The following is a 23,922-nucleotide window of genomic DNA, read 5'->3' on the forward strand; positions in this document are numbered from 1 at the left end:
CAACTGTTAATCAGAAGATAGTGCCTTCTTTAAGCTTTGGTCAAGCTGTTAATGTAGATTGCTATATTTTCTCTTTTTCTCATGAAATGCTGAGCTGTCAGATTTGTTCACATTAACACAGGATATGCAATACCGTAAATTCCGGACTACAGAGCGCACCTGATTAAAAGCCGCACGCTCTAATTTTAGAAAGAAAATCAATTTTGTACTTGTACAGGCCGCACCGGATTTTAAGCCGCAGGTGTCCCACGTTGTAATGTGAGATATTTACACAGAAAGATATTACACGTGAGGATTTTTTAACTTTTAATTAAATCCGTATGGTAACATAAACAAATACATATTGCAAATGCTTTTTTTCGAACAGTGCCTGTAACACAGCTACTTTTAAATATACATACGTATCAGTAGCACACAAATTACGTTGCGTATACTTTTTTACTGAACAGTGCACAAACAACATTCCAGTATCTCCTAACGACTGGTAAAAAAAGTATATATACTGCAGCCTACCAGGAAAAGTTATTGATCGCCTTCTTCATCTTCCTCCTGTGCACTAAAACCATCAAAGTCCTCTTCTTCAGTGTCCGAATTGAACAACCTCAGGATCTCGTCACTCACTTCAGTCTCTTCGTTGTTGCTTTCACTTGAGCGCATGTGGTCCTCTTCATCATGCAGCAGTCCAGCCTTTCGAAACCCGTTGGTGATGGTGGATGTTGTGACACGGCTCCACGCATTTAGGATCCACTGGCAGACTTGAGTTAAAGATGCTCTTCGCATGCGGCCTGTTTTGGTAAAGGATTTCTTGCTGCTCGTCATCCAAGCCTCCCACTCAACGCGCAGTGCCACTTTAAATGCCCGGTTCACGCTGATGTCCAGTGGCTGCAAATACTTCGTGGTGCCCCCAGGAATCACAGCTGGAATTGAGTTTGTACTTTTGATGGCAGCTTTCACTGAATCTGTTATATGGGCCCTCATGCTGTCCATAACGAGCAATGCTTTTTTTCTGTGAAAAAATCCCCCTGGTCGCATGGCGTAGCACTCTCACAGCCAATCCTTCATTAGACTCTCCATCATCCAACCTTTCTTATTGACTTTCACTATGATTTCTTTTGGGAATTTTTCCTTTGGCATTGTCAGCCACTTAAAAATCACCATCGGTGGAAGCTTTAGTCCGGATGCTGTGCAGCTCAGAACACAAGTAAAATGCGTTCTTTCATGGCCACTTGTTTTCAGTGTGATGGACAAGTCACCTTTTTTATTAACATCCCGAGTGAGAGGCAGGTCAAATGTCAAAGGTACTTCATCCATATTTATGATATCATCTGGCCCGATGGAATTCTCCGCTATCTTTGTTTGAGTGAATGTGCGGAAGTTAGCAAGTTTTTCCTCGTGGTTGGGAGGGAGCTGCTGACACAGAGTCGTGCGTACACTGACAGACAGGCCTTTTCGTCTCATAAATCTAAAACACCACGATGGCCCACCTCTGAAATCTTCGATTTTCATTTTGGTGGCGATTGCTTTAGCCTTCAGTCTGATCTGCACGGTGGAAACACCGCAGCCGCCTGCTCTCTGTGTGTTAACCCAGTCTTCAAGAAAGTTTTCAAGTTCGAGCCATCTGCTATGATTACCTCTGAAAGCTTTTGTCGTCTTTTTGCATTGACTCAGTTCTTCACGCTGGCGTCTCCACCGTCTCACCATCGATTCATTTATGCCAAGATTATGTGCAGCAGCTCGATTTCCTTCTTCAACCGCCAGATTGATTGCCTTTAACTTAAAAGCTGCATCATATGCTTTTCTTCGAGTGTTTTCCATGTTGATGAGGGTGAGTACAAATGACTGATTTACAATAATTTCATTGTGAAAGTGCGCTTGATTTATAGTACAATTTCATTGGACCTCTGTGAACTACTCATCAATTTTATTGGTCTACTGTTACGAGGCAAAATGTTTTTGGCGGCATGAAAAAAAAACATGCATTAGCCGCATCGTAGTATAGGCCGCAGTGTTGCCGCAGAGTTCAAAGCGTGGGAAAAAAGTAGCGGCTTATAGTCCGGAATTTACGGTATGTATATTGTAATGTGTTTAACTTGGCATTTCTTTAATATACCTTTAATAGTTTTATCAAACTATGAAAAGTATTGTTTGCTGGAAGCTTTAGGCATTTATTCATATAAACACATACAAATGCTGGATGAATTCAACCAGGTCAGGCAGCATCCGTTGAAATGAGCAGTTATTGACCGCTCATTTCAACAAATGCTGCCCGACCTGCTGAGTTCATCCAGCTTTTGTACGTGTTGATTTGACCATAGCATCTGCTATGTACTTTGTTTATTTATTCATGTACGTGCCTGCAATCTGCACAAAAAAATGTTTGCACTAATTCATTTTTGGATGACTTCCATTTATTGGAGGCAGACTTGCCTGCAGGTAGCTGACCCTAGACTACTTTTGCCAGCTCTAATTTTGTGTCAGAATTGGGTCTTCCACAATTCATGATCTTAATTTCAGGTGCATTCCTTTTAATTGCTTTGATATTTAAGAATGGTGATCATAATCTTCAGAATGTTCTTCCACTCCAGCTTGCCCAGCTATATTCCCAAAGTTTAAGTACTTCCCTGTCCCATTCCTAGCAGGACTATCTGCTGCCTCAAAGTCTTCTGAATGCACTTTTAAAATAATCACACTAAGTTCCTGGTTGAAATCACTTACTAGTGTAACCTATTCTGTAACCTTCTTGCACTTGTCTGTGATTTTTATACATGTCCACTGCATTATGTTCTAAGTGTTGGGAGCCCTGGAAGTATTCTACAAGCTTACCACCCTTTGGTTTGCTGATCCATTTAGTTAATTATTTGCTCTGTAGGGAAAGACTGCATGCAGTGTAATTCAGCCATACTTGGCATTTTGAATTATATTGGATTTTGCTTTAATTTAAAGTATTGTTAAAGTCAGCTTTCAGGTTGGCCAAAGAAACTACCTACAGTTATTCAAGATGACAAGTTTCAACAATCTTCTGTGCAAGTATTTTTGTGGAAAGTGCTTTGTTAAAGGATAAAATTGCTTAGAAAGTGGGACTGTTGAGAAGGGGACCACTTCACTGAAGATGTTGGCTCCTCTGCAGCACACATCTACTTTCGCTTTTGCTATTTATTAATTTCCACAAATTCTTGTTTAACACTTGTTTTTATTCATTTTTACTATTAAATTCTTGCATTCTAAATATCTTAAATGGGATAATTTAGGTGCCAATAATGAACAGTTTTAGTAAGTATGCAAACTACTCCAAACTAGAAAACATACTAATCAGCTCAGTGTGCTGCCTCCTTTCACCACTAATATATGCTATGGTACAAAGTTCACTTTCACAATAATATTGAAAACTTTCTCTCTGGAGTTGATGATTTGATCCTCACTTACAAGTCCCTAACCAGTTTCAGTGTTTTGTACATTGCATAGATAGGGTGAATGGGCTTATTCTTTCTCCCTGGCACTGGGAAATCTAGAACTGGACGGCATAGGTTAATGAGAGGTGAAAAATTTAGTAGAAACATGAGGAGAAACCAGATTGGTATCTTTGTGGAATGAACTGCCAGTGTGAGTGGTTGAGGCAGGTACAATAGGAAGTTTAAATGACAATTGGACAGTCTCATGGATTAGAAAGATCTAGAATGTTACTTGATTAGTTTGGATTGGGCATCTTAATTGGCATGGACCAGTTGGGCAGAAGGGTTTGTTTCTATCCTATATAACTGACCTTCACTAATCCAACTACCTGTAATCTGGTTCCTTTGTTAATCAAGGACTAATTTCAAATTTTCCGCCCAATTATAATTTCAAATTTCCCCGGCCACCATACCAATCTGCTGTGCATTATTTTGGTTGTGCTAGATCTGTTCATATGTTGGCCCGCTCTTGTAAGCACAGACAGGCGATTCTTGCTTGTTTTCCTACATTTATTAATATCATTTGCTCTTTTTTTGGCCCCAGTTATGGTCCCAGTGAGTAAAGGAAATGCACCTCATGCTGTGAAGTGAAAACACCGCACATTATCCACTAAAGATAAGGTTGAACTCTTGAAAAAAAAACTGGACAGTGGTGTATCGGTGAAAAGCTTGTGCGAGTGTTACAACTTTGGCTCTTCCACAGTGTACGATATAAAGAAACAAAGAAAAGCTGCTACATTTTTTTGCTGATAGTGGCTCAAAGAAATATGAGCGTAAGAAACATAATGAAAGACTGAAGAAGTTCGGAACTAGATAAAGTGCTGTTGATGTGGTTTAATCCTCATGTAAATGAAGGTGTTGAACTATCTGGAGATATGGTGAAGGAACAAGCAAAGGTGTTTCATGGACTAGGACTAGATTATGAGTGTGACTACAGTGAAGGCTGGCTTCATCAGTTCAAGCAGCATCATGGCTTACAGTTCCATATAGTGTGGTGAAAAACGTTCAGCAGACAAGGAAGCAGCAGCAGAGTATTGGAAATGTACACCAAGAAGAACACTAATAATAGCAGATACAGAATCGCCAACAGGGTATAAGGCATCGAGAGATTGTGTGACTTTGCTAGCTGTTCTAATGCTACAGGAACCCACAGATGTAAGTTATTGGTCATTGGCAAAAGTTTACGTCCCAGGGCCTTAAAAGGTATGATGCAATTTCCTGTAATTTACCTTGCTAACAAAAATGGATGGATTACAATTAGCATCACACTAGAATGGTTTGAAAATTTGTTTCTGAAGCACGAGCTCACTGTGACTCTGCTGGCCTGCACCACAACTGTAAGAATAATGCTGGTTTTAGACAACTCTTCAACACGCCCATACTGAGCAAGAAATAATGAGTGTTTATATGCTGCAGGATAAGCTAATCAAAGAGAGACCAAAATTTATGGAACAGCTTACCTTGGAAGATATGTTCAAAAAAACTGCTAGAAAAAGTGCAACAGGGGAGCTAACACTTCAAAAATCCAGTGCCATCAACTTCTGCTCACCCAGATGTGTTGCCACCAGCCAGTTCCTGTTGCTTCACTCACTTTTCAAGATGAAGATGTTGCTGATCCTGACAACCCCACACTTGCAGACATGTAACTTTGCCTGAAGGTATATTAAACATCTCATTTTAGAGGCGGAAGTGCTCAATTTTTCTTTACAAGTTAATTCCTGTTTATTTACCTGTACCCTTTATTTTTATTTTATCTGTGCCTGTACAGAATATTACTTTATAAAAATTTCACTTGCTGCTCATTTGTTTCATTATTATCTAACTTGTACTGATTTACATGATATTTTAAAGGTATGATGAGGCGGTTAGCTATTAATGTGATCCTTCTGTAATCCGGCATTTCCACTAATCCGGCACTCCTCAGATCCCACTGGTGCCAGATTAGTGAAAGTCCACCTGTATTAAGTGTTGGATGACGGAAAGGGAATTGAGCCTTCCCTGCAGGCTTAGCTGGCTGTCGGATCTAATCAAGAACACCATCCCTGCTCCTCTGGACCTGCAGTAGTTTGCCTGTAAGGTTGATGTTCTCAACCGAGAACATCATTTTCATTGCACTTCACATTGTACTGAACTATCTGGAGCATAAGGACACTACATCAGAATGTTTTTTATGGACTACAGTTATGCCTTCAACACCAGACTACCCAAGAGGTTGGCTGTTGAACCACACAATCTGGGACTCAGTATCATTTGGATTCTGGACTTTCTTGCCAGTTGTACCCAGGTAGTCAGATCAGGCAAGTACATATCAACCTCCCTACTTGAAACACTGGTGCACTGCAGGAATGTGTACTGAGTCCACTCCTTTACCCTCTTTTCACCCATGACTGAGCATCTGCCTATGACACAAACTTTGTCAAATTTGCAGACAAAACCAGTGATTGGATTAATTACAAATAACAATGGAACAACATACAGAATGGTGGTGCAGGAATTGTGAATGGTGCAATAACTATAACCTTTCACTCAATCAAAAGAAAAACATGGTTATTGATTTCAGGAAATCAAGAAGCTATGAATGAGCTATACTACTTATAAACAGTGAAGCGGTGGAAAGGATATCCAGCTTTAAATTCTTGGGGGTGAACATCACAGAGGAGCTCTCTTGGACCACCAGCGCCTTCTTGATGCCTGGGAAGGCTCAGCAGTGCATATCAGGACTGCACAGAACATCATTGGGGCAAATATGGAACCAGATATGGAAACCATTTACACCTCGTGATGTCTGTGGAGGGCTCGCAAAGTTGTGAAGGACTCATTCCACCCCCTGAATTACCTGCTCAACCTCCTACCATCTGGCAGGAGATACAGATGCACGGACATCCAGACTGAAAAACAGCTTGTTCTACAGGGCTGTTGTACTACTAAACAATGCCTCATTTTTGTGTTGTTTGTCTTTAATTCTAACTTGAATGTCATTCTAAAAAAACTCAGACATTATTTTAAATGCAGTCATTATGTTTTTAGTAATTGAATTATCAGTATACTGTACTGTTTTGCATCAAATGGAGCAGCACTGCAACCTTGATGTCCACAGCAATGACAGTAAAGTGCTAACAAAATTCTAGATGTCACTGGTGCTGAAATAGTTTAAAAAAAATCAAACCATTTTATCAATTTAAAACTTGAATTTAAAAAAATCACACTTAACATTTGACTGAATGCAATTAATTAAAAAAAGGTTTTTGCTTTTAGCCATTTTTCTCCATTGAACAGAACGGAGAACCTATTGCACCAGGGTGCATGAATGTGCAGTGTTAGAGGGGTGTTTGCTGGAATTTTTGAGGAACAAACTAATGAAGGACAGGCAGATTCAGCATTGTTGTGTATATATACGAGAATCCTGAATCTAGTGGCACTTACCTGGGAAAATAATGATTCTGCATGGGAAAATGAGTGTTGCACTTGTGGCTTTTGTTCTTTTAGACTTCTGCTGCTTTGTAAATACTAACTGTATGTTATAAAAGCTGCTGCTGTTGGAGTAGATTTGTTTATTGCTAACCATTTTTAGAACTTTTTGCATTTTTGAGGCATTACTTTTGTGCAGATTATATCCAAGCATTTTAAAGGTCTGAGTTTATTGAGACTGATGGCACAAAGGATTTATTTTGCAGTCCAAAATCCCCCAAAAGAATCAGCCATCATTGTAATGCAAATAACCTCCAATTAAAAGCATTAGAAAATAGATCCATAATTGGATCAGAAGTAATACAGCGAGGAGCTGAAGACATAGTTTGACAGTTTTTGAAAATATGCTGCTATGGACTGGTGTGCAAGGTACAAGAGTTGAGTGTAAGTGGAGAAAATTATAACATTAAATGGCAGAATTAATTTCTAAACCACTTCCATCCTTGAACAGAAGCTCAGCTGGCTTCCTACTATAAATGCTTGTTCTAGCAAATGGAATCCATGAACATTTTGAAAGGCAGGGTCCAATCGAGGATTGTCAGCATGCTTTGTATTGGGGATAAATTCTGTCTCGCCTTCTAACTTGATAGAGCTTTTTAAAGGAGAAAGGGTGTTGATGAAGGCAGGGAAATGGAAATTGCCTATATGAACCAAGTCAGGCAACATCTAGTGGGGAACATGTTGCAAATTTAGTCAAAAAGCAAAAGTAAGAATTGAGTAATGTTTGAGATGCCAATATTAGATAGAGCTTTTGAGGAATATGAAGGAAGCAGAAGACAACTAAACAGATGTTCTAAAAGGGACCATGAAGTCACCTTGGTGAGGAGAGGAAATTTAAAAGAATCTCAAAGTATTTTACACATGCATTGGAACAGAGGACCTCTAGGGAAAGAAGATAGAACCACTCAAGGAGAAAAAGAAATTTATGACTAGAGCAAGAGCAGAAAGCTCTTGAGTACAATGATTACATTGCATCATTATTCACCAAGGAGGACAGTGAGATGAAGGGGGTTATGCAGATATTCCGGGGCATGTTGATATCAAGAAAGGAGTTAGTTGTTGGGTCTCTTGAAGAGTATTAAGGTAGATACATCCCAGAGATCAATGGGATTTATCTTTCGTAATTGAGACAGGCAAGAGAGGATATTGCTAGGGCCTTGACAGATCTTTGTAACGTTAGCTGCAGGTGAGGTCCCAGAGGAATGGAGAACAGCCATTTTCCTTCCTTTGTTTAATAAGGAAGTTAGAGCTATAGATCAGTGATATTTTTTCCAAGGGTAACAAAGGATATTATTGCAGAAGATACTTAGGGATAGGGTCTGCTTGCGTCTGGAAAAGCACTGACTAATTGGGACTGGTCCACATGCTTCCTGCAGGCAATGTTGTGTCCAGTTATTGAAGTTCTTACCTGAGCATAAGTGATTTGGTGTCATCTGTGGCAGTGTTATGCTTATTGTATATACAAAGCATAAATTGCCTTAGCTACTAAGTAGGTGGTCTAGGAAGAACATATGTCATTGGCAATTTTGAAATGTAGAGCCCGTTGCTGGTGGATGGTTGATGTTAGAGAACTGTCCATTTTTCTGATTCGCCTTAAGAGCAAATAAAATTGCTTTAAGTATATCAGTCAGACCACATTGAAGCTCTGTTGTTAGTTCCAATCTGTTGTAGATTCTGGTTAATTGGGACACGTCAGGACCAGTACAATATGGCTCATATAAAAGATAAACTGCCGTATAACTAGTAACATGTTATGTACTTAAATGAAATGCAGAATAATTTAGAACAGTATCAATACTACTAGAGTGCTATAAAACTATCAGTTCCTAATAGTTACCAATGGAGGAATTCATCTGCTGTCTTCATTTTGATTGACAACAAAATCAGTGCAGACATCTAGTGTAGATAATGGACTACTTTCGTACAATTCTGTCAATGATTGCATCCTCCAAATCTTCATTTTCTTTGTAATATTCAAGATGATGTTGATACCTTCAAATTCTTTGTACAGTTGGCCCTCCTTATCCGCGAGTTCCGCATGCGCAAATTCAACCAACCGCGGATTGAGAAAACCCGGAAGTGCTTTTCCAGCACTTGTTGTTCGAGCATGTACAGACCTTTTTTTCCCCCTTGTCATTATTCCCTAAACAATGCAGTATAATGACTATTTTACATAGCATTTACATTGTATTAGGTATTATAAGTAATCTAGAGATGATTTAAAGTATATGGGAGGATGTGTGTAGGTTATCGTGGATCAGGATCGAAAAAATCAGAAGTTCTCTTACTAAGTAAGTCAGAATAGGTACATCCAGTATTATTTAGCATTGGTTAGTCAAACGTTTGTCTTAGTATTTAGTACGTATTTTACTTTTCTATGCATATAAAACATTTAAAGAAATTTCTCTGCCTCTGTTTTAAATGGATGCCCCACTATCCTGAGGCTGTGTCCTCTTGTCTTAGACTCTCCCACCATGGGAAACATCCCATTACCACCCTGAAGGTCCTGCTTCTTTGCTTTCTGCCTAGCTTTCTAAATTCTCTTGTTTGCTTTTCCTTCCTATGTCATTGGTACCAATATGTACCAAGACTATTGACTGTACTATTCCTTTTCCTGAAGGTCACCCAGCTACCTGCCTCCTGCAACTTGGAAGGGTATTTCCTTGTAAAGATCAGTGGTCTCCCCACTCTCTCGTACAAACCGAAGGTCATCCAGCTGTCCATTCTCCTAATCTAAGTCCTTCTGAAGCTTTCCTGTTTCCTCAACATTATCTGCCCTCCACCAATCTTCATATCATCTGCAAACTTGGCAACAAACCTATCTATTTCATCATCTAAATCATTGATATACAGCATAAAAAGAAGTGACCCAACATAGACCCTTGTGGAGTGACATTAAAGAGTGGAATGTCATTTACAATTTTCCTTTCCTCTGGCACCATGCCAGAGCACAATGACTTTTTGAGAGATCATTACTAATACCTCTACCTCCTACCTCTTTCAGAACTCTACGCTGCAGTTCATTTTGTCCGGGTGGCTTGTGTACCCTTAGGTCTTTCAGCTTTTTGAGCACCTTCTCTGTTGTAATAGTAACTGCATTCTCTTCTTCCCTTCACTCCCTTCAACATCTGGCACACTGCTAGTGACTTCCACAGTGAAGACTGATGTAAAATGCTCATTTAGTTCATTTGCCATTATTTCTCATGCTTCATTTTCTAGTGGCCCTCTGCCTACCTCCCTATCCCTCCAATACAATGTGCAACCTTGGGCATTCAGCTCTCAACTACAACCATCCTTCAGCCACGATTCAGTGATGGCCACAACATCAAACCTGACAATCTGTAAAACTGCAACAAGGTCATCCGCCTAGTTTCTTGTACTCTGTGCATTGAGATATAAGACTTTGAGTACTGTATTAGCTACTCTTTTTTGATTCTGCATCCCTAATGCACTGATACTTGCCCTGCTGGCTGCAATTTTGTCCTGTCGTCTGGCTGCCCTTCCTGATAGTCTGACTGCATACTAACTTTGCATTTTTTTACCATCAGTCCTATTCTAAGTCCCTTCACTCCAGTTCCCACTCCCTGCTAAATTAGCTTAAACCCTCTCCAATGTGCCTGCAAGAATATTGGTCCCCCTCGGGTTCAGGTACAACACATCTCTTTTGTACTGGTCATACCTCCCCCAGAAAAAATCCCAATGATCCAAGAACCTGAATCCCTGCTCCCCTGCACCAGCTTCTCAGCCATGCATTTATCTGCCATATCATCCTGTTTCCTGACTAGCACGTGGCACAGGTAGCAATCCAGAAATGACTAACCGAGAGGGCATGTTTCTCAGCTTTCTACCTAGCTTTCTATATTCTCTCTTCAGGACCTCTTTGGTTTTCCTTCCTGTGTCATTGGTATGTACCAATATGTACCAAGGCATTTGGCTGCTCACCGCCCCCCTTCAAAATGCTGTGGAGACGATCTGAGACATCCCTGACCCTGGCACCTGGGAGGCAATGTGCCAACTGGATGTCCAGTTCACATCCACAGAATCTCCTGTCTGTTCCTCTGACTATTGAGTCTCCTCCATCATTATTGCTCCCTTCTCCCTCTTTCCCTTCTGCACCACGAACCCATGCTCAGTGCCTGTAATCTGGTCTCTGTGGCATTTCCTGGGAGGTGAATTTCCCCCCCCCCCCCAACAGTACCCCAAACTGTATTTTTTTTTTGAAGGGAATGGCAACAGGATTGATCTGTGCTAACTGCCTATTCACCATACCATTCCTTCTCTTGACAGTCACTCAGCTACCTGCCTCCTGCAACTTGGGGGTGACTTTCCTTGTAACTCAGATCTATGATCTTCTCACTCTCCCGTACAAGCCAAAGGTCATCCAGTTGCTGTTCCAGATTCCTAACACGGTCTTCAAGGAGCTGCAGCTGGAAGCACTGCACATACGTGTAGTTCCCTGGGAGACTGTGGTTCTCCCAGTACTCCAACATCCGGCTTGAAGAATGCACAGTGGCCAGTTAAACTATACTAAATACCTTTGACACAGTAAGAAAAATGGAAACTTAACAGAAACTTACCCAGACAGCTAAAACCAGAGCCAGCACTTCTTTCGCGCCAAGGCCTCCTTTGAGCAAAAGCGTGACACTCCCACTCTTACCACTGGCCCACTCCGAACAATGGTCACTCTGCTTGTCCTCTCATTTGCTCCTCTCTTGGCTGCTCTTGCCACTGATTGGGCTGCCAGAATGACACCGAACACCTGCAAAGCTCTCCTTTTAAATGTGCACTGTCGACCTGTGAGAAGTCACCTTGTAGTGCTGCTCCTGCTGCTGATTGGGACACCAGAATTGCATCTCTGAAAGTTTAGAAATAAAAATACTTGAGTTGATAGGCACAAAATCAATAAAACTTACTCATTACATTTTCTCATGCTTGGAACGTAGATCGAAATTTTCAGTGTAGGTTAAGTCAAGCATGTTTAAAATTTTATTAATTTTATCTTTGTGCGAAACTTGATATAATTGGTCAGTAGTTCAATATGTCTTTTTTTAAACAAATTCCAAGAGGGAATAGGCATTGGTTTCTGTTCAGATTGGGATGAATGGGAGAAAATTGAAGCGTGTTACTCTGAATTTCACCTGAGCTCAGTACCAATGTCATTGGTTGGGGAATAAATCAGTTTTGTTTTAAAACTGCAATTGCTTTGCAACATCAAAAAAGTCAGTTTATTGAGATTAGATCCAAGAGTTGAGTGTTGTTTGCCTTCTGCAGAGGATCGATGAAGAATACTTGATGTCCAGAATAGGTGCAGTTTTGAAAATGGTTTGGTAAGGTTAGTGGTTATAGTTGTGGAGTTTGTAGTTTGGTGGTAGTCTATAAGTATGTTGGTGAAATGACAGCTGGATTTTATTGCAGGTAGATGTGCAATGGTGCATTTTGGGAGGCTTAGGGATGCGCTACTGCTGGAAGATGAGTTTAATATGATGGGTGCTCTTGGTTTAGAGTAGACGTGATAGGCTAGATGGCCTGTTTCAATTTTGTAATACTCCTTTCAGACACAATGAAGGGTTTGTAAGGAGAGTAAATAAATAGTAGAGGGATTTGTCTTCACTAAAAGAAACAATAAAGGTAGTGGACGCATTATTCACCAGGATATAATTGAGTTAGGGTTATTAATCCTGGAATGGAAAGATTGAATTCATTCAGCCTTTATTTTCTAGTGGTCAGAATAAAGAGATAATCTCACTAAAGCATACTTTAAAAAAAAACGACTTAAATGGCTTCACAGAAAGGTCGTTTCCTCAGGCTGTTGAGTTTGGAACCAAAGATCACATTCTCTAAATAAGTAGGTAATTTATGACTGAAATGAGGATAAAATTCTTCACACTTAATCTTCAGAATCCCTTTACAGATGTCTGTGACATTTAGTCATTGAGTTGTTCAAAATGGGTTGATAGACTTACGGGTTTTATGGAGATGTGGGCATGGCGGAGGGAAGTGGAGTGGAACAGTCATGATCTTAACAGTTTTACAGGTTTGAGGCAAATTGTGAACAATGGTCCTCAAATGCAAGGTTTTTATTTGGATCATTTCATGCACAGAACTGAACATTGTCCACCCAAATTCCCAGTATTTTTGCAGACTCTTTGGAAAACTACCGGTCATTGCTTTTTGCTGAGTTGCATTTGGATTTTTTTGGATAAATTCCTTGCAGCTCAGTTTTCCAGAGAATGAAAAAGGCGAGCAAACTGAAATAAACAGGAAGCTCATGTTAAGAGAGTTTGAAAGTAGTTGAATTACCTTTGTCGTTTTGAGAGTTATTTTTCTAGGATTATTTGCCATGTTTCCGAAAATTCCTGATTGAGATGAATTATGATGCAGTGGTTCCACAAAACTAGCCAAATACAAAAACTTGTGAAATTATTTGCTTTCTGAAGTACTTAACCTGATCTGTTTTATTTTATAGTCCCAAAAATCCTGGATAGAGAACACTTTTACCAGGAGAGAATGTGTTTATATAATTCCAAGCTCAAAAGACCCACACAGGTAAAGAAATATCAATTTAATTATGATTTAGTTCTGAATGCACTTTTATTGTTTGGATATTAATTGTTTTCTAATATAAATATTATTTATGGTACAGATGCCAAAAAGTTATCATTTGGTATTAATTTGTGAAGGTTAAAGTGCCTTGGTTAATTTTAAATAGTTACTAAACTGCACTAGTTTTCAGTTTTGTGGAGCTACAGTGCTTTGTGATTCTTCACTATATCCATTGTCTGAAATCTTTTCAGGGCCTCATTTATTGTGTTTATTGTACAGCACAGAAACAGGCCCAGCAGTGCACCATATTCCATTGTATATCGAGAAGCCTTTTACATTATAAAGTGTATCAAGTGCTCATCTAAATACCACTTAGATGTGTGAGAGTACCTGTTTTCACAGCTCCTCAGCTAGTCAGCTCTAGATTTCAAACAGCATTTGAGTGGGAAAAAATGCTGACTGTTCTTAACTAATCTATGCCTCTCCCAAGTACAGGTTAATCCTATCTGTCAAATTGTTTTTCCTCAATAATTTCCTTATCCCTGATTTTAGGCTCATAGCGCTGTAATTGCTTGGCTGAGCCCCATTGCCCATCTTCTGTGGCCAGAGATGTTTAAGAAACTTTTCAATTCCCAGCAAACTCCTCTGTTGACCCTTAATGCACCTTTCTCCACCTTTAAAATTCTGATTGAATGGTACAATAAAGAATCATAAAGCATCTTGTACTTTGTCCATTTCAAGGTAATTTGTTGTAAAATTCCAGCCCCTTACCCCCTTCAAACCAGTAATTGTCCCAAGTATAAAATCCTTCTCCATAGTGGATGCAGAGGAGAACTATTCAATTGAGACCTTGTCTACATCCTTGAGCTTCATACAGATTGAAATTTGTTCCCCTTTTGAATCCTGATCTGTTCCTTGTTGCCTCCTTATTTCAATATTTTGTAAAGTGCTTTGGAATTTTCCTTGTTTTTGCCTGCTAGTATGCACATTCTAAACTCCAAATTGGCTTTGCCAGATTACAGTTCTCTATACCCACAGCAAGCAACCCTTTCCTTTATCCAGAGAAGATTTTTGAGATAGCAGATTTGGAACCTAGGGAATAAACAATCTGCTGGAGGAACTCAGCAGGTCAGGCAGCATCTGTGGGAGGAAAGGAGTTAATGAATTTTTGGGCTGAAACTCTGCATCAGGAACTCTATCAACCTGAAGTGTTTCTCTACCAGTGCTGTCAGACCCAAGTATTTCCATTTCCCCCCAAAAGAAAGCAAAGGTAGTTTCATAGGGTTTTTTCTCTTCCCACAATTTAACTCTCGAACCTACAGAGGCAAATTAACTTATTCCGAGAACTACTTTGCTCTGGGTGTGGTCCAACAAAGGCTGGGCATTCTAGCCCTGTAGATAGAAACATTTCATTAATTTGTGTTCTTCATCTCTCCATAAAAATTTAGTCGTTTATGTGCAGTATGCAAATTCTCAATATTCCTGTTGCTTCTAGCTTTTTACAATTGAGATAGTACTGTTTAATATGGATAAAGTAAAAGAGAAAAGTTTGGATAAAGATAAAAAGTAAAAGATATAAAAGAGAAAAGTAAGAGTGGAGTAAAGAAAAGTCAAGTGCAAATGAGAAAAAGATTACAAGATTTTAAAAGCACAATGAGTGTAAGGGCACTTTATAGTCAATGAAAGCAAGCATGCAGGTACAGCAGGCAGTGAGGAAAGCTATTAGCATGCTGGCTGTTATAACAAGAGGAATTGAGTATAGGAGTAAAGAGGTCCTTCTGCAGCTGTACAGGGCCCTGGCAAGACCCCACCTGGAGTATTCTGTGCAGTTTTGGTCTCCAAATTTGAGGAAGGACATTCTTGCTATTGAGGGAGTGCAGCGTAGGTTCACAAGGTTAATTCCCGGAATGGCGGGACTGTCATATGTTGAAAGATTGGAGCGACTGGGCTTGTATACACTGGAATTTACAAGGATGAGGGGGATCTGATTGAAACAAACAAGATTATTAAGGGATTGGACACACTGGAGGCAGGAAGAATGTTCCAGCTGATGGGTGAGTCCAGAACTAGAGGCCACAGTTTAAGAATAAAGGGTAGGCCATTTAGAACAGAGATGCGGAAAAACTTTTTCACCCAGAGCGGTGGATACGTGGAATGCTCTTCCCCAGAAGGCAGTGGAGGCCAAGTCTCTGGATGCATTCAAGAGAGAGTTAGATAGAGCTCTTCTAGCGGGGTCAAGAGATGTGGGGAGAGGGCAGGAACAGTGTACTGATTGTGTATGATCAGCCATGATCACAGTGAAATGTGGTGCTGCTAGAAGGGCCGAATGGCCTGCTCCTGCACCTGCTGTCTATTGTCTATTATCTAAATACCCATAGTATTCAAAATAAGGTCAGTGAACTTGTGGCACTAATCAGTACATAGGGGTATGATTTAGAGCCATTATAGAAATGTGGTTGCAGGGTGGAGAGGACCGAATTAAATATCTAAAGATGTCAGATAATGCTGAAGGATAAGCAGGAAGATAAGGGAGGTGGGGTGGCACTTTTAATTAAGGACAAAATCAGGGTGATAGTGAGATGATATAAAATCTGAGGACTGGAATGTTGAATCCATCTGGGTAGAGATTAGGAATAGTAAAGGGAAAAAAATCACTGTTGGGAGTTGTCTGTTGGCCTCCGAATTATAACATTCCAGTGACACAGGCAATAAACAGAAATATCTGAGGCATATAAGGAATGAAACAGCAGTTATCGTGGGGGGCTTTAACTTGCAAGTCTTCCTGCTGTGGTCTCTCCTAGGTTAAGTATAATTGCAGTAACACTTTACTCCTGTCTTACTTCTGGGTTTCATTTTTGCATTCTATTACTTGATAATACTGATCTATTGGCTTTAAAATATTGATGTATCTGAAAAATCTATTCTTAATGGAAAGATTACAATCTATGGAGCGATTATTTTGTTTGTATTAACTGAGATCAAATATGTCAGTGCTGCTAATTTATTGCTATTGTCAAACACCCTCATTATTTGTTTTTTGCAACTGCAAAATATTTCACTGTATTACTTCTGATTTCAGATGTCTTCCAGGATGTCAGATATGTCAGCAGTTGGTCAGGTAAATTTTATTTTAGTGGCACCTTTTGAGAACTTTAAAACAGTGGGGCTCTGCTGTGGATCTGCACAGCAAGCAGACCACTCTCCTAATTTGAGTACAGTTAATTGATTTTAAATCTAGTTAATGTGATCTATCCTATGGCTAGGAGGCATTAAAAGACCTTTACTGTCCTGTTTGCCTGTACCAGCTATCCTGTTTGGTCCAGCCAAATGGTTACATAAATTTCTCCATTTCTTGGAGTAGATCATTGTATTCCATTGTTTCATTACTTTTTTAAACTTTCCCAAATTAGAGCAATTGCAATGCTTGAGAAGATGCTAATGACCTTCACTGATATATTTCACTTTGCTCTTGGGTGTGGGTGGGTGGTGCATGAGGGAGGATCGTGTAATGGTAGCAGTTACGTACCTCAGAAATGCCACAAAGACCAGCATGCTGGATTTGAGAATAAGATTTGGAACACTTGTTCCTGAGTGTAAATGTCATCACATTTAAGCAAAACATTCAGGCTGTCTTAGTAGATAACATGAATTGTTATTTTCATTTGAGCATACCAGCTTCTAAATGCAGTGCTGAAAATTGTACTTAAACCAAATTATATTGATTAATGATGATGATTAATAACAATAGCTATTCTTAGGAAGTGTGAAGTCCTGAGTGTTTCACAAATATTTATAAACTTCTGTCTCCTTGTTTTTCATAATGTTAAAGTCAGTATTTTTCTTGCAGAAACCTTTACATCCATTACACATTGAGTGTTTACAACCTATTAGTTTCTTAGATTGTACATTTTGGCTAAGTGTTGCCCTACTTGCTATTTGCCTGTAATTTGAGCAGTGTTAAACAGCTAGGTGTCCTTTATATTTATTCTGCTCTATTTGACATTTATAAAGGTGAACTGCATGCTTAAATTTGTATGTGATTCTGTGTTTGGTAAATTGACTACTCCATCTTATTAAAATTGCAATTAAACAGCATGATCTTGCATTAAGACAAGCCATTAGTACTTTACGACTTGAAGAGTGCTGGCTCAATAACCAACTTAGTACAGTTTAACAAAGAAAGGGTGATAAAGTTGTATTTGGCATGTGGAAGCTGCTTGAATTTCTGGCAGTCAACCACACGGAGTCTGTGGGAACAGTCACTTCACATGAACAGTACTAGAAAGCTCTTTACTGTTAATTTGAAAGGCACCCATTTATCTGGTGCCCTTCATGATCTGTGGAGAAGGACGTAGGTATGAGTTAATTGGTGAAAGGAAAGAAGTTGAAGAAACTTTATTTGATTTAACAGACATAAGGATTAAGCCTAGTTTGAATGGGTGGTAGAGAAGATTGTGCCGATTGTGCTGTCCTGGCTGATTTTGAAGAATGCTGACCTTTCATTGGCATCAGTAGAAGAGGTCAGGTGGTAGCTTTAGTGCTGAAAATAATCTGATTCCATGACGTTATGAGAAGTGCTTTAAAGCCAGTGAGGTGTTTCTTTTGAGTTCACATTTACCTTGGCACCCTTCCACATAATTTTATCAATGAAGCATATTCCCTTTTGTAAAAGTATAAACTCTGTTTTGAGCATTTATCCCAATCCATTTGTAGAATAGTATAGTACAAGCCCTTCGGACCACTATGCTGTACCAAAAACTGTAAATCTCCACCATCAATCTAAGACTTCCTCCCTACCACAACCCTCCATTTTTCTTGCATCCATGTGCCTACGAGTTTTAAATATCCCTATTTTGTCAAACTCTACTCCCATCCCCACCATTGCACTCGCCTTAGAAACAAAACTGTCTCTGGTATCTCCTCTAAATTTATCCTCCTCCTCCCCCCCCCCCCCCCCACACCGATCTAATGCCTCCTGACTTTCTAGATGAGCATGCCTTGTGGAACCTTGTTTAAACACCTTACTAAATTCTGTGCTCGCCCTGCGTAGCCACTGCTCTACACATCAATATTTTGTCACATTCTCAAAACACAATCACCTGCCCCTCACAAGACCATGCTGACTATCTCTAATAAGACTGTTTTTCCAAATGATTATAAATCTGGTCCCTAAGGATCCTCTCCAATAATTAATTTGCCCGTCGTTGACATAAGACTATAATTCCAGGGTTATCCTTGTTTCCTTTCTTGAACAATCCGTTAATGACTGCTGTGGCCAGTGAGGATACAAAGGTCATCATCAGTTTCCTTTTTTGTGTTTCCTGTAGTAATCTGGCCTATATCTCATCTGGCCCTGGAGCTCATCAGAGTTAATACTTTCAGAAGCCACAACATTACCTCTTAACTCCACATGCTCCAGCACATCAGCCTATTTTACACTAACTATACATTCTTAGTCCTGCTCCTTGGTGAAGCAAAGCATTAAGGGCCTCCCCTATCTTCTCTGATTCTGGGTATGGGTTTCCTCTTTTTTCCCTGAATGATCCTATTTTTATGTGCATGTAGAATGCTTTGGGTTTTACTTTAATCCTGCTCATTGAGACCTCTCATGTCCCCTCCTAACACTCTGAAGTCCCTTCTTAAGCTCCTTCATGACTATATTTTTATAATTAAGAACCCTGCCTTATTTTTTGTGTCCTAAACTTCAGGTTCTTTGATTATTGGGATTTCTTTTGGGGGAGGTATGACCTGTACAAAAGAGATTGGTTGCTCTTGAACCCAGGGAGACCAATATTCTCATGGCGAGGTTTGTTAGAGCTGTTGGGAACAGTTTAACCTAATTTGACAGGGGTGTGGGAACTAGAATGAAGGGATTCAGGATAGAATGGTAAAAATGCAAAGATAGCATACAGTCAGATTTCAGGAAGGGCATGCAGATAATAGGACAAAATCACAACCAGCAGGGTGAGTATCAGTGTATTAGGGATGCAAAATCAAAAAGGGTAACAAATACAGCACTGTGTTATATCCCAGTATTATATCTCAATGCATGGATTATAAGAAATAGTTGCACTATTATAGACTGTCAGGTATGATGTTGTGGCCGTTACTGAATTGTGACTAAAGGATGGTTGTAGATGGGAGCCAAATGTCCAAGGTTAAACATTGTATCAGAGGGATAGGAAGATGAGCAGAGGGGTTGGCTTGGCTGTGCTGGTAAAGAATGGTATCAAATCAGTAAAAAGATGTGACATAGAATCAGAAGATTTTGAATCCTTGTGGGTTGTGTTAAGAAACTGTGAGGGTAAAAGAACCCTGATGGCAGTTGTATACCTCCAGGAAATGGAAAAGCGGAGTCAAAAGAGCAATGTTATGATAGTCATGGGAGATTTTAACATGCAGGTTGATTGGGGAAAATCAGGTTGGTAATGGATCTTGGGAGAGTGAATTTGTTGAATACTTAAGAGATAGCTCTTTAGAGCAGTTTTGTCATTGAGCCTACTAGGGGGTCAGCTATACTGGTCAGCTTAATACATGGGCGTTTTATAATGAGCCAGAGGTGATTCGGGAGCTTAAGGGAAAAGAACCCTGAGGAACGAGTGTTCCAATGTGATTGAATTCAACTTGAAAGTTGATAGTGAGAAAGTAAAAGTCTAACATAGCAATATTTCAGTGGAGTAAAGGAAATTACAGTGTTATGGGAGAGGAGTTGGTGAAAGTTGGAAGGAGCTGCTGGCAGGGATGACAGAGCAGCAATGGTGTGAGTTTCTGGGGGAAATGAGGAAGGTGCAGGACAAATGTATTCCAAAAACAAAGAAATACTCAAATGGCAAAATAATACAACCGTGGCTGACAAGGGAAGTTAAAGCTAATGTAAAAGCAAAAGAAGAGGGCATGCGACAAAACAAAAAGTAGTGGGAAGATAGAGGACTGGGAAGTTTTAAAAAACCTGCAGAGAGCAAGTAAAAGAATAATAAGGGTAAAAGATGAAATATGAAAGCAAGCTAGCAAACAATATCAGTGGATGGTAAAAGCTTTTTTCAAGTATGTAAGAATAAATGAAAGATGAATGGATATAGGACCACTAGAAAGTGAGGTTAGATAAATAATAACAGGAGACCTGGAGATGGTAGATGAAATCAATGAGTATTTTGCATCAGTATTCACTGTGGTAGACACTAGCGATGTGCTGGATGTTGTAGTGTGTGAAGGAAGAGAAGTGATTGCTGTTGCTATTACAAGGGAGAAGGAGCTCAAAAAAGCTGAAAGACCTAAGGGTACGTAAGTCACTCGGACCAGATGAAATGCACCCTAGGGTTCTGAAAGAGGTAGCTTTAGAAATTGTGGAGGCATTAGCAATGACCTTTCAAAAATCCTTGGATTCTGGCATGGTGCCAGAGGACTAGAAAACTGCAAATGTCACTCCACTCTCTGAGAAAGGAGAAAGCAAACTACAGACCAGCTAGCCTGCCCTCAGTGGTTGGGAAGATGTTGGAGTCAATTGTAAAGGATGAGGTGATGGAGTACTTGGTGACATAGGACAAGATAGTAGTACAAAGTCAGCATGGTTTCTTTGAGGGAAAATCTTGCCTGACAAACCTGTTGGAATTTTTTTTTGAGGCAATTACAAGTAGGATAGTTAAAGGGCTTGCAGTGGATATTGTATATTTGAACTTTCAGAAGGTCTTTGACAAGGTGCCACACATGAGGCTGCATACCAAGTTAAGAGCCCATGGTATTCCAGGAAAGTTACTGACATGGTTAGAGCATTGGCTGATTGGTAGGAGGCAGCGAGTGGAAATAAAAGGATCCTTTTCTGGTTGGCTGCCAGTGACTAGTGGCGTTCTGCAGGGATCGGTGTTGGAACCACTTTTTATGCTGTATATAAATGATTTAGATGATGAAATAGATGGCTTTGTTGCCATGTTTGCAGATGATATGAATATTGATTGAGGGGCAGATAGTGTTGCGGAAACAGGTAGGATGCAGAAGGACCTTGGACAGATAAGGAGAATGGGCAAGAGAGTGACCAAAGAAATACAATGTTGGAAAATGCATTGTCATGCACTTTGTTAGTAGAAATAAATGTGTGGACTATTTTCTAAAATGGAGAAAATCCAGGAATCTGAGATGCAAAGGGACTTGGGAGTCCTTGTGCAGACATTCTAAAAGTTAACTTGCAGGTAGAGTTGGTAATGAGGAAGGCAAATGCAATGTTAGCATTCATTTCAAGAAGTACTGGAGCAGGGATGTGATGCTGAGGCTTTATAAGGCATGGGTGAGGCCTCACTTTGAGTACTATGAACAGTTTTGGATTCCTCATCTAAGAAAAGATGTGCTGGCATTGGAGAGGGTCCAGAGGTGGTTCACAAGGGTGATTCCGGAATGAAAGGGTTATCATACGAGGAATGTTTGATCGCTCTGTGTCTGTACTTGCTGGAATTTAAAACGATGAGAGAGATCTCATTGAAACCTTTCGAATGTTGAAAGGCCTGTATAGAATAGATGTGGAAAGGATGTTTCCCATGGTGGGGGAATCTAGGACAAGAGGGCTCTGTCTCAGGATAGAGGGATGTTCATTTAAAACAGAAATATCTTCAGCCAGATGGTGGCGAATATATGTAATTCGTTACCACATGCAGCTTTGGAGGCTAGGTCACTGGGTGTATTTAAGGCAGAGATTGATAGGTTCTTGATTGGACATGATATCAGAGGTTACTGGGAGAAGGCCATGGAATGGGATTGAGGAGGGAAAAGGGAATCAGCCATGATTGAATTGCGGAACAGACTAAATAGACTAATTCTGCTCCTATGTTTTATGGTCTAAACCTTAAGTATGCCGCCTCCTTCTTCTTGATGAGATGGTCCACCTCTCTTGCCAACCATGGTTCCTTTACCCTACCATCCTTTCCCTGTCTCAGTGGGTCCTGAACCTGTCCTGAACCCCGTGCACTGTAAGTGGTCCTGAAACAACCTCTACATTTCCATTGTGCTTTTCCCTGCATGCCCGTATTTGCAATTTATACTCCCAAGTTCCTGCCTAATAGCATCATCATTCACTTTCCCATATTGTCTGCTCCTATCCTTTACCATAGCTATGCTAAAGGTCAACAAGTTGTTGTAATTTCAGACATCCCACCTCTCCCAGAAGTTCCAGGAGTCTCCCGCATATTGATAGCGGCTCCCTGACGCCCACAAATTAAATACAATATCCTGGAAATCGATAATTTTTTGGGAGAGGGAGAGGAAAAGCAAGAAGGAGCATCCAGATTGGTCTCTCTCCGTGCTAAGTAGACTTATCAGTTTTCTCTGTGGGCGGGCTTTACAGTCAACCTCAAAAATAATGACAGTGTTGCTTGCTGCACTGTTTGGAACAGTGTCTTTTCTATTGCCCATGGTGGGTTAAAATGTAAAACACATGTTGAGGTGAGTTTAACAGGTGTCATTGTTCATTAGCATAGCTAACAATATTTAAACTAGCTGGCTAGCTACTAAGAAGCTACTCTATTGATGTCCTATAAGATGAGGCCAAACTCCCTGTAGACTTGCTTAAAGCTGTAGTAGAATAAAAAAAAACTAAATAATATAAGTACGTATTTTAATGTCGCATTTTCTGCGTATACCCAGCTTGGGTTACAGATCAGACAAACTCACTAAACAAAATATTACATACACCCTTAGAGGTTGACTGGGGGGGGGGGGGGGGGGGGTGGAGATATGGATTTGTTGGGGGTGGGGGCGGGGTGCTACCTCCCTGAAATGAAATGAGTTTTTGCAGGGTGGGATGTCTGTAATTGTCTCTGAAATACTAACCCACTGAGAGATCTGTTGCCTTTCTGGGTTCATTGCCTGGTACCAGATCCAGTATGGCCTCTCCTCCAGTTAGCCTGGCCAGAAACTGTCAGGAATCCTTCCTGGGCAGACCTAATAAACTCTGCCCTATCTAAACATTTTGTGTTAAGGAGATACCAGCCAATATTAGAGGAGTTTAAGCCACCCATGACAGCAACCCTGAAATACTTTTCCAAAATCTGCCTACTTACCTGCTTCTCAATATCCTAGTGCCTATAGAATACTAATGAAATGATTGCTGCCTTCCTGCTTTTGACTTCTGCCCACACTGGCCCAGAAGATGATCCCACTGTGATGCCCTCCCTTTCTGTGGCAGTGATTCTATCTTTGATTTAGCAATTCCTCTCCTTTCCTCCCATCCCACCTCTTTCCCTATCCCTTTTTGAGTCTTCCAAAACCTGGAGCATCAAGCAGTTTCTCAGTATTTTTCCCATGTATCATATACATAATGCTTTCTAGATCATTTGTGTGTCAAAACAAGGAGTAATCTAATCAATGGTTCTAATTTGTTCACATCAATATGCATTGAATTGCACTTGCCATCTTCTTGCCTTTTAACCTGTGAATATGCAGTTGTCAGCGTGTTCTTCACTCTAAGTGCCCAATGCAT

General features: G+C 40.1%; 1 protein-coding gene across 5 annotated transcripts in view; it reads left to right on the forward strand.

Annotated features, from left to right (window-relative positions):
• The window catches only part of trpm7 (transient receptor potential cation channel, subfamily M, member 7), a 171,989-nt gene that overhangs the window by 40,820 nt on the left and 107,247 nt on the right, over positions 1-23,922 (forward strand). For all 5 annotated transcript variants that reach the window (XM_059953134.1, XM_059953135.1, XM_059953137.1 and 2 more), the window contains 2 exons: positions 13,384-13,463; positions 16,540-16,578. In XM_059953134.1, coding sequence (XP_059809117.1) covers positions 13,384-13,463; positions 16,540-16,578 — 119 coding nt within the window. The remainder of the gene's footprint in view (positions 1-13,383; positions 13,464-16,539; positions 16,579-23,922) is intronic.

This window comes from Hypanus sabinus, chromosome 28 (genome assembly GCF_030144855.1).
Source record: "Hypanus sabinus isolate sHypSab1 chromosome 28, sHypSab1.hap1, whole genome shotgun sequence".
NCBI lineage: Eukaryota > Metazoa > Chordata > Chondrichthyes > Myliobatiformes > Dasyatidae > Hypanus > Hypanus sabinus.